The 12,063-nt window shown below is 45.2% G+C and overlaps 1 protein-coding gene across 2 annotated transcripts in view; it reads left to right on the forward strand.

Annotated features, from left to right (window-relative positions):
- The window catches only part of LOC146822173 (low density lipoprotein receptor adapter protein 1-like), a 307,556-nt gene that overhangs the window by 192,236 nt on the left and 103,257 nt on the right, over positions 1-12,063 (forward strand). For both annotated transcript variants that reach the window (XM_085613310.1, XM_085613309.1), the window contains exon 3: positions 6,444-6,556. In XM_085613310.1, the coding sequence (XP_085469436.1) occupies positions 6,444-6,556 (113 nt within the window). The remainder of the gene's footprint in view (positions 1-6,443; positions 6,557-12,063) is intronic.

Here is a 12,063-nt window from a genome sequence, read left to right on the forward strand (position 1 = left end):
AGGACTTTGGCGACCTATCCTCCTTGGTCCAAGATGTTTCTTCGATCATCCACATTAGCCAGGAGCACGGTCTGAGTACTGTGATGAGATCCAAACCCATAGCCGATGATTTGATTGTAAATAGGCTGAAAGCTGATTATTAACATGCGTCTCTCTCGTCTTAGCTTGAAGAGGAAGGCCAGCCATAGGTCTAAAATGAGAACGATTGCAGATGGTCTCTTCTGAAGAGGAATTACATGAGCTTCTCTCCAGCATGAAGGGACATCTGCGGAATACAAAGAAATAATACAGGTGTCTGGCAAATAAGGTCACGCAACCTCTTCCTCCATATGCAAGATCTGGGTTGGGCACACATTGGAAGGCATGCCCAGTTTAATGGTGGAAAGGAAATCCTGGTCAGTTTTCATTGTAGTAGGAGTCCACTCGGCGAGGGACTAGGGCCAGTTAAAGATCGTCCCGAAACAATGAGGCCAGCTTGGGATGAAGCGATGCTAGAAATAACATTGTTTACTCAAAGAATGAAAACTGGCCCGTATTGTCTCAATTTATTGAAAAGAACCTGAGATGGGCAAGTCTTAATATGTGAGGCTAAAGAAGTAGGCCAGCTTTCTAAAAGGGGAAAGAGTGGTTTCAAGGAGCGTTTTGCTCTTGTAATCCTTGAATCATAAAGGTCAGCCCAGGATGAGTTCTAGGATGTTGATGGTTCTAGATTGCTTCATGATAAATGTTCTTAGCAACTGGGAAGTCCCCTTTCCTCCACAGACGGTGAAACCTCTCGGGGTGCCCTATGACAATCCTCATTTCGTTCGAATACTTAGGGTAGTGGGCTTAGACCTGGTAGGATGAGTTCATCTTTCAGGTACAGCTGTATCTAGAGTACCAGAGCTCCAGTGGCCAAAGATTGAGATCTTTTCTTCAATCTGATTATGAGGATTAGGATTAGGAGTAGTAGTGGAGAGCGCGGCTGCCACAGGCTCATCATTTACTGTTTACTATGGTCTAACCAGCATCTTAGCAGAGCAGAATAAACACCTGGGGCCCACTTGTTGAACATTATATTGAAATGTACCATATAGTGGTCCATCCAAGCTCAAGCTAAACGTATTGGGGTATTCACTGACAGTCTAAAGAGGTGAAAATAGGATCGAGTATATGGTCAGCATATGAGTAGGATTCAAAAGCATTGATCCGTTCCAGGGAGTCTTTCTGCTTGAAAGCCTCTCAATGCGGTAAAGTAGGGAATCCTTATCAGCACGGTCTGCTACGAAATGGGGTTTCAGACTCTGTGGCCTGTAGTACCTGCTAATGTTCCTTTTGTAGTAAACAACGGGTATTTTCAGTCTTTCAGGAATGTCACCTAAGTAGGGGTGGGCGGAATTTGCGAAATTAACTTTCGCAAATTATCGCGAAAATGTTCAAAATTATCGCAAACAAGCGGAAATATCGCGAAGATGCGGAAGTTTTTTTCCCGCATGTTTGCGAGATTTTCTGCATGGTTTCGGGTCGCCAACTTACCCATGTGGTTGCTTGCGGGCGCGGCCATCTTGTTTCGAGTTGTCTCGCGGTGCATGATCGCGAGAAGAAAGACGTGATCACGCGACGCATGACGTCACTGCGGGCGCGAACTGTCGCGAGACAGCGCAAATGGCTAAAAACAATACAACATCTCATGGAGAACACGACCAGATCAAGAAAACTTGTCGGCGAACGCAGGGATTCAGGTAAGGCGATCGCGCGCGCGCGAGAATGTATTATTTTACAGCGCGAGCAAGAAACAAATTATCGCCAAGCTGCGGAAACCGGAAATTTTGACATTTTCACGCTCTCCGCGGAACGCGAAAATGTCAAATTATCGCAATTTCCGTGACTGAACGAAATTTTTGCCCACGCCTACACCTAAGGGGGAAAATCAGAAACCTCCGAATGTAACATGATCGGCTTGAACCTGAGCCTTCACATCACAGCACAGGGGAGGAACTGAGCAGCCCTTGTATCCTAAGCCCTTGGAGCGGATACAGAATGCGGTCTTTGTGTAGCAAGAGGAAGGGAAGGTGGGTTTGAAAAGAGGAAGATGAAGGAAGCGGTCACTGTAAACCTATCGCTCCCTGTACATTTCATATGTTTAGGTGGCCATTGCTTGATATTTTATCCACCCTAAGGTGGAGCCGGATGGCGAGGCCAGACAGCGGGTTCGCCTCCCTTAGTGGCGCTATGCAGGCGCTATGCACAGATGTTCCGCAGTCTGATGATGTCACAGTGTCTTTCACTCGGATTGCCCACGTTCTTGCTGGGGTAGAGGGCTCCCTCCAGGGGATGCCAGATATTTGCCGAGAGCTCCTGTTCGGGTCTGCTTCAGCCGCCCTACGATGCCAATGCATTTTGTGAATGGTCATTGTTTTATGAGTGAAGAGGAGTAAAGGATGGAGTGAGTGCTGCTGAATACTCAGCACACTCATCAGAAGCCAATCTCCCTATAAAGTTCATTTGGACATTTGTCTATGTATCTATTACGTCTCTCCATCTGTTTATCTTGCTTTGCCTCGCGTTTTGGCCCTCATTGTGATCAGTCTTTTCAGCAGTAGTATTTTTTCCTCTTTTATGATGGGTTGCGTACTCTCTTTCTCTCGTTTAGAGTGGAAACAGCACTCTGTGAGGTGTCGTCTCCTGAACTGTCTCTTTCAGTTACACGAGCTCTTTTGATAGAAACAGATTGCGTTTGCTGCTCCTGAAATGTCGGTTTATCTGAACGGCGGGAATGCAAGGTGACGTGAATACCGAACACAAATATATCTTGCCTAGAACCACCCTCCTCTATCCGCCACACCATCTCCTGGTCTGATGTCTGCACCAGTGCCCCTGTGATACTGATCATCGGATCACCTACACAGACAGACAGTCACTTGCTCTCTCCGTCTTACTCACACACACACACACACACACACACTCACCTACCCACACTCAACCCACTTTCTCCTTGATGATTTTCACAGAAGCGTAACTAATGGAGAACGCGTGATCCCAGCTCCACCCCTGACTCCAGTTGGGTTCCCTTCCGGGTCATTGGTTTCTAACCTGTAATCTGGTAAAAGCGTCGGCCTAAAGGGACGGAGCTGGCTTGTGTTTCTGCTCAGAGTCTAGCAGCAGGGTTAATAATTTAAAGTTTTAACATTCTTTTCATTTTAATGAGATTTTTCTGGGGCAGCCACACTGGGATTTCAGGCTGTGCTGTGATCGTGGAAAACTTGGGTAGTCGAGGCGTCTGCGATGTGACCTGGTTTTGGAGTGCCGTGGGAAGTGCCCCGATGGATGGGGGCACCTTACCTCGTCTACTGGGGGCCGGGGCAATGCGCGCCTACTCTATCCAAATCCCCCTCCGCTCATCTGGTCGAAAGGTATTTGTTCTAAATTTAGCTGTTGCGAGTTTTCTCCTCCAAAATTAAATGTTCACAAAAAATATAAATGAATTTCAGGGAGAAATTCCATAGAGCATGTCCAAACTCCAAGGCAAGTAAACTATTTTGTGCACTTGCACTGTACACCATTACATTACTGAATTGGTAGAGAAACAAGATTTTTGATGATCTTGCAATGGTTGAAAAGGTATTTTGAAAGATAATATGGCAAAAAGGAGGTCCAGAAGTGGTGGGTGGAAAACCATCCTAAGGGGTTGAACCCACCACCCCTTTGTTAATGATGTGGTTGCAGAGCCTGGGTGGGATGGACACCCCCTTGTCTCCAAGAAAGGGTCAATCTCAGAAGTTGCACCGACTTTACACCTCCTTGACCCACAGAGGTCACAGGGGTGTGTGTATAAAGCCCTATAGTTTCTGCGGTGGCCGGGTGACTTCCCTGTTAGGGTATCAACTCCACTCTTTCACTTGGAAGGACAAGTGCCGTGGTTCAAACTGAGGGGGGGAGCGACAGGATGAGAGAAGAGTCTGAGCCGCCTCCATGTGCACTCAGGAGCAACGATCGGTCCAATAAGTAGAGGAGGCTCTCTGGGAAAGCCTTTCAATCTCGGGAAGTGCCTAGTTTCTACATCTGCATGATTTTAGGTCTGGCATTAGCCAAGACCCTTTGATTTTACAATTATAGACATAATATGATTATTTATATAGGTTTCCAACCAGCCCTCTACATCTATTGGTCTGCTATTGCCATGCACATTTTTGTCAGCCCACTACAGCATACAAGATGGACAATGAGACGGAGTCCATCAGCCATTGGCTAACTTCAGTGTGAGTGACGGCATTCTGTTCTTTCACAAAGAGCACATCCGCACATTGTAGTTCTCTTTCGTATGAGGAGTGGCTTTTATGTGCTTTTGCATTTAGTTGTTTATTTTTTTTATGTTGGTGAGGCCTCAGGAGTGCGTAGAAAACAACGCTTTACAAAAAATGTGGGTAGCTGATGCCAGACCCGTTGACCTTGCCAATGCTTGTGTTTATGATTGTTAATGAATCACATATATCCGAATAGATGTTAGTGTATTGATTTATGTGCAAGAAAAGAAGGTGACATGAAATGACAATGTTTTCAAATGTTTCTTGTGTATTATTTTGTACCTCTGCCCTGCCCATGGCGCTTTCAAGTAATCGAAAGGCAGGGTACAGTGCACTGTAAAACATTTTACTAAATAAATGTATTTTTGACAGAGTCTTTTAAAGGATATTTTTTTGGGGATAGTGCCTGAACTAAGTCCTCTGCATGGCATGGAAAAGCTGTGATGCCCTTGTTATTTTGCCCCAGGGTCCTTCACATCCAAGCAACACCATTGGAGGTGCCCCTTATTTCACTGTTCTGGTCAACATAGGAGCGAAGATGCTTAAACCAGCGGTTCCACGTGACCCGGTGAAGCTTGTGACCGCAGTGCGTGCATGCCATGCCCTTGAAAAATCTAGACCACAAATGTGGATTCTGAGACAGTGGCTCCTGGATATGGGGAGTCCATGCTGGGTGCTGACCCATTACTGCATCCCTTCCATTGACAACATCACAAACTGGTTGTGGGACTCCAGTGACTCTGCACTGTTCCTTTCAGGAAACAAGTGGTCGAATCTCAGGTTAACTTCATTGACCGAATCTTCAACACCTTGATAGTGACTAAATAGGTTGGGATCTTGTTCCGATGCTGGTTTTTTGGGCGTATGAATTGTTTGTGGAACACCTTTTATTTTCATGGTTATGGCAATCTTGTCTGCTAAGGCTTTAGCCCAGTTATTTGTCTAATGTGATATCCAAATTTAGACCAGTGCCTGTGTCTGAAGCACAGATTTACCTCCCTTGTGATAAAAGACTGGAGGCCATAGGCTCCCGCGTTTGAGTTCAGTCTCAGCGCCATCGAATATCACTGGCTGTAAGGACAAATGGGATAAACATCATATGTGTAATATTGTGAAATTACTTGTTTCTTATATTAATGTTTCCGTACCCATCTTGTGCATGTTTGAAGGTGCACCATGGTGATAGAACCTGGTGTGCTGATCTTACTGTTCATTACTGTCAGTTGCTTCTAACACTGGCTGCTGGATGGATGGGATCATTTATACTGGATTAAACTTAATCTACATAATTACCACTTGGAGCCTTTTCATCTCCATTTTAACTTGAATTTTACAATGTGCATAGCTCAAGAGCTGTAAGAATGCTCGGCTGCAGAAGGTGTAGCACCAACCTTGTTCTCTTCGTATGTATTCCAGATCTGACGTTACTGTCTGCCAGAGTGTACATTAAAGCCCTAATCCTGGTTGAGGTTATAACACTGACTGGGCATTGGTGGTATTTTGTGTTATTGACTGTGACCTACTTCGCAGATAAATACGAGAATAGAAAGAATGTGGCAGTGAATGTTCTGCTGAAATCTGGCTTCAGATGGTGCATCGGGTTGTAAAGGGCATACCTTCACTTGATTACTTACAGTGATGGACCATGAATTACTGCCAGTCTTGTGTGTGAAGTTGGAAATACCTGGACAGAAAAACATGCTTGTTCTTATTGTTGATGACAGGCTGCCCCTGGCAACCCAGACATACGACTGCTCAAGGTTTTCCAGGCATCTAGCCTGTCTCTACCTCTTAATGTCAGTCATTGACTTCTAGGACTGGGAGCTCCAGTGCCCTTTCACCTAAGAAGCCTCACTGCCAGGTTCCAAGCAAACGCAGACCCGTCTATTGACCTCTTGTTGCCTCCAACAGGAGTCCAGTGATGTTTGTTCAGATTGGGGTGATTATTGGGCTGTTGGCACAGCTGGTGTGTATTGCCCAATCCTCAAACCTCCTCCAGTCTGGATGTAGTTTCCATGGCTCATGAAGGGCACTGACCATTTATGTGCACCTGATTCGGGGTTGTAATAAGGTGGCAGACCACCAAGAAATGCCATGCTTATCACTAGACTGACCGCTTTTATCGTAGGTTGAACTGAACTCTTTGCTTTCCTCTTTTAGGCCAGAGTGGGGTCCAAAAAGTTCCAGAAGGTCACGCTCACGGTTTCCCCACGAGGACTTGTGCTGCAGGAGTCTGAGAGCAACGCGCTGATTGAGAACGTTTCCATATACAGGTGCGTGTATGGTTTGGGAAATACTATCGTCAGTACTATGGCTAGTGAGTTGATGCTAGTTGTCGACATCTGCAAAGACCTGCAAGTCACAGATTTTAATCCTGGCTAGCAAACTGAGCCTTTGGTCCATTTGAAATTGGTAAAATGAGTACCATTACATCGAGCAAGAGTTACCTGCTGTTTACAGAACTTAGTAATGGGAAAACAGTTGTATGCCACACTGTACATATTAGTGGGAGTTCCTAATCTCTCTAGATGCTGATTTAGTTTATTTACTTATTATAGGCTTGTTATGATGCCTAGCATGGCTGTAATAAGAATATGTGTCGCTTTCTGCTTGTAATAGTGTTTTTCAAGTGGGTAGTTATTTCATAGCACTGCTTGCCACCCTTCATGGCTAGGAGGTCCCTTCTTCCCTCCAATTTCACCTTGCCTGCTGGAGGAAGGACCATGTGTCGACCTAGTATAGGGAGGGAGGTCAGTCCATAGTCCTCCTCTCAAAAGAAGACCTTGTAATGTGACAGCCCACCATGTCTCCCGCTAACTCTTCCCACTGGTAAGAGAGAGCGCTCAATTAGGGTATTAGTACTGGGGCAGACTGTGGACCGAATATTTCTGGAGATGGGTCAACAAGGCAATCATCTGGCCTGAGGCTTGTGCAAAGTCTTTTGACTTCCTGCTCTGATTCCGCACATACCACTGTCACATCTGCCTGGATGCCACATTCCGCCAAAACACAGCTAGACCATATTAAATGTGAAGAATGATAGAGGGGTGGGATGAAAGTACAAAATGAGAAATCAAAGATCTGAGTAGGGAGTGAAGGAAAGTGATTTTGATTCACGTCCACTCGATATTTGGGCTGTTCACCAACCCATGCAGGGAAGCACTTGACATTTAAATAGTAGCAACCACATGGCTGTTTGGTAACAGAAAGCTACAGGGTACCACAAGGCCACACACATTATAAAATGATAGAAAGGATAAAGGAAGTTACCTGGGAGTTCTGTGACCTCTTAAAGAATCTTTGCCTTTGGCCAAATTATTCCATGGTCTCTGATCTGTGATATATTGTTGGGAGTATTTTATCTCATATAATTTATTTAGTTGTTGCAGTTATCAGTGTTTTTTTTTTGGGTCTGGCTTTAACCAACGTATTTTTATTTATTTTCCAGCCGGCATCTTAAATCCATTGTGTGCTATTCAGTTTTTCTCTGCTCACTGCAGTATGGGGTGGTGGGGCAGCCTATTTCAGCCACTCGCTACATTCACTGTGATGGTGTTTGACCTTTTCACAAGAAGCACATCCACTCACAAAGTAGTTCCCTTCATTGTCACGTACTACTATACCAATATGTGCTTTTTGAGACCAAACATATTTTTGCTTTTACCCACTGTTTTTTATTTTTTTAGATTGATGAGACCCAGCAGGTTCCCCAACAATTGTTTTTTGAAAAATCCATGACAAATCAAGCAATGACAAAACCAAAAAGGGGGCACTTAACGCAGATCAATTCGTATTTGCCACTCCTTGTTTATTAATTTGACTGTTTTTTTTTAATCATTTTCCTAACTTTCAGAAATCAGCATCTAACAATGGTTGTACTGCTTGCTGCCAAAAATGCATTAAATGTTTTTCACCAGTATTTTTACAACGTGTTGCTTTTATTACAGTGCATGTATGATGCATACATTTCATGACACTAAAAACTGTCTGAAGTTGAAAAAAACTAAATTGGAACTACACCACCAGTTATCAACAAAGTCCATAGCTCGCTATTCATAAATATTGCAAATTCCTGATATGAAGAAGAAAGTCGCTGCTAATGCAAATTTTATGATGTTTCTCTCCTTTATTTTTCAATTTGTGCAAAACCATCAGCCAGCGCGTTTCGTCCTTTTTCCATAGGACTTCTTCAGGGGTGGAAGTTAAAAAGATATATACAAAACATTTACAATACACTATACATAACCAACATTTATATATATATATATACATGAAAACCACAAGACAACGGAATGATGCTATCTGCATCCATTAGAAAAAACCCATAAAAGAACCATACCCAAACTAACGGACAAAAATCACACAAGAGTAATTACATATAGTGGCAAGTGGTAATAACATACATGTGTCAGAGGTAATACACAATAGGAGAGGAGAAGGAAGATCAAGTATCAGATAGAATTCTTAAGTTGAAAAACAGATGGGATAGTATCATGAGGATATTGGAACAGAGAAAAAATGGCAAAGTCAAGGGCATATAGTCACACACACACACCCTTCATTTTGCCATAGTAAATGCTACACGTCAATGTGTGGATGTTCAAGTGCACCCTATTCCAATGTCATCCATGAGTCATAAACACCAATGTGCGAGACCCCATGCACAACGTATAATGGGGGGATCTACCAATTTTAATTCAAGACACCCCATTCTCTGAATTCGGATCAGGTTGCAAGGAATACCTTGAGCTAAACTCACAATTTGGCTTCTGGAAAATAAGCCAAAGAGACCAATTTCATAAGTGCCATGACGCATCCTTCAATGTGTATAACTGAGCAGTATCGAGCGCCATGTAGTTAAAATGCCTACCTGGTCAAAATGTCAAACTAATTATCCAAGCCAAGCCAGAACAGGCTGTTTCACGCGATCAAATGCGCAGATCAATTAAAGTATCAGGTACATATGGTGTGATAGCCATAGACAGATGATGGACGTGCAAGTTCAAATAAGAACTAGCACATGCAGATGGAGACTCTCCAACCAGACTAGTGTACCTGTAGGTGGAAAATCATATGGTTACTGAATGCCCATAGAACCCCACGTGGTAAAAAGGAAACAGTAGTGAAAAAACGCTCTGCAGGTCACCCACAATTCGGCAGAGAATACATATGAAAGAAAAAACAATATGCCAAGCTGCTACAGACATATAACCTCTACAAAGAATCTTATTAAATACATGTGATAAACCGCTCTCCATATATGTCCAACAAATAGCCTCCCAGTTGTGTAAATGGACACGAATATAACCTGTCCGAGATACTCGTTACCGCTCATCTCAGGCCCGCGCAATGTTAATGACATAAAGTCTATGGCTTGAACCAAAATTAAAACCCATGGTACGAGCCCCCGTGTTGATGCGACAAAATTAAAGCCTCCCAGTCGCTTTTATATATATTCTCTGCCGAATTGTGGGTGACATGCAGAGCGTTTATTCGCTACTGTTTCATTTTTACCACGTGGGGTTCTATGGGCATTCAGTAACCATATGATCTTCCACCTACAGGTACACTAGTCTGGTTGGAGAATCTCCATCAACATGTTCTAGTTCTTAATTAAACTTGGAGGCAGTGTGTAAAGCATTTGCACATAACCAACAGTAATACAGTGTAAGCACTACAAAAGGACACAACACAAGTTTAGAACAATATCCAATATTTTCATATATTTAAGACAAGACCAAAAACGATAAAAATCCACAATACAGTACTTATAAACCTTCAATTATCAAAATATGCTTGAAAAATAGTTCCTTGATGTGGTTAGCTCCGTCCGGGGCTATCACGGCGTCGTGAGCAAACAAATCCAAGTAGTTCTGGCTGACCGCGGCGTCCTGGGCTAGCTACAGTGTCGGGAAGACCGGCAAACAGTACCTTTTAGAAATGCAGGGTGTCGGCGACCTCTCGTTCAGCTTCCGAAAGCACGGCGTCCACAGGCGTCTGTTCCGGAGGTCTGTGCAGGAGTTGTCGGGGGCCCTTGAAGTCACATGCGTTTCAGATTGAACTCCTCTCTGTTGAAGTCAGGAGCGCTGGCGTCGGCAGGCATAAGGTGCTGCGGTGTGAAGTGCAGCGGTGCGGCGCCCTCAGGTCACGGTGCGAGCAGCGGCTCGGCAGCATCAGATGGTGTCGTCGGTGAGACCAGGGTTGCGGTGCGAAGTGAATGCAGTGCTCGTCGCGGTGCTGGCAGGTCACGGTGCAAGCAGCGTCGTCGTCGTTGCTGAGGCGCTGTTGTCAGCTGACGAACTGGAGTCGATGGTGCCGGCGACTGTAGGCCAAGGCTGCGGTGCGGGATGAGGGCAGGGCGTCGTAACTTTACGAGCAGTGCCCTCGAACCACGCTGCAAGCAGCGGCGTCTATTTCGGCATGGAGTGCCGGCGTCAGGGTTACCAAGGCGTCGTCGTGAAGCGAGGTGGTGCGGGGGCAGTGCCCACAGGTCACGGTGCGAGCAGCGGCTCGGTGGCGGCATCAGCAGGCGAGACCAGGGTCGTGGTGCGGCTTTACCGCGGTGCCCTCTGCAGTGCCTTCAGGACACGGAGTCGGCAGCGGCATCGTAGATGGCGTCAGGTTGTTTTTTCTTCTGTTGCAGCACAAAACACACAGTTCCCAGTGCTGAGGGCAGAAGAGCTTGAAGTCTTTGCTGTTCCTGAGACTTCTTGAACAGGGGGCAAGCTCTACCTCAAGCCCTTGGAGAAACTCACAAAGTAGATTGCCGAAAGTTCAGTCCAGTCCTTTCACTGCCCAAGACACAAGCATCCACTGCAGGTCAACACAGCAAAGCACACAGCAAAGTGGTAGTTCCTCCCCACAGCTTCTCCAGCTCTTCTTCCTGGCAGTCTTCTTGGTCCAAAAGAGTTCTAAAGTTCAGGGGTCTGGACCCCAATATTTATATCCCAAAATCCTTTGATCTCTTACGCAGAGTGTGTCTGTGCCCAGCCAGAACCAGTTCTGCCTTCTCTGGTGTGATTTCCTGGCAGGAGGTGGGGACAGCATTGTCAGAGGCAGACCAGGCCCTTTGAGGTGCAAGGAAATCTCCTCCCACTTCCCCCATCGCAACCCAGATCTATTCAGTCCTTTCCTGACCCATCTACACTATCTGTAGCCACTCCTACACCGTAGCCTTCTATCATGCAAAACCCAGACAGGCAATCCACATTCCAGCAGAGGCACACGGTATGACTGAGCAAGAAAATACCTACTTTCTAAAAGTGGTATTTTCAAACACAGAATGTAAAAATCCCCATCACTAAAAGATGAATCTTTAGAGTCTGAGTTCTGGCATACTAAATTATATTTTCCTACCTAGTTCCCAGGGTCAGTTATGTTTATGAGATGTTATAAACAAACTTCCCATTCTGTCTAATGGGGAACAGGTAGCCTTGCAATAGTGAAAAACGAAATGAGCTGTAAATCACTGTCAGGAACACGCACACACGCACACACGCACACACGCACACACGTCCCAGACGGCACACAGTCTCTGCAATGGCAGGCCTGAGCCACACTTCACAGGCTGCTTGTGTGGGTGGCACAATCCAGTGCTGCAGCGCACCAACAGTATTTGATTTACAGGCCCTGCCTGGCGCACACACGGTGTACTTTACTTGGGACTGACACATTAATCAAATAGGCCAATCATGGAAACACCAATCCATAAAGTGCCATAAAGTGCCCAGAGTCATAAAACCAACACAAACAGGAGGCTAAAAAGCAAGAAGTCTAGGGA

The sequence above is a fragment of the Triturus cristatus genome, chromosome 6 (assembly GCF_964204655.1).
Source record: "Triturus cristatus chromosome 6, aTriCri1.1, whole genome shotgun sequence".
NCBI classification, from domain to species: domain Eukaryota; kingdom Metazoa; phylum Chordata; class Amphibia; order Caudata; family Salamandridae; genus Triturus; species Triturus cristatus.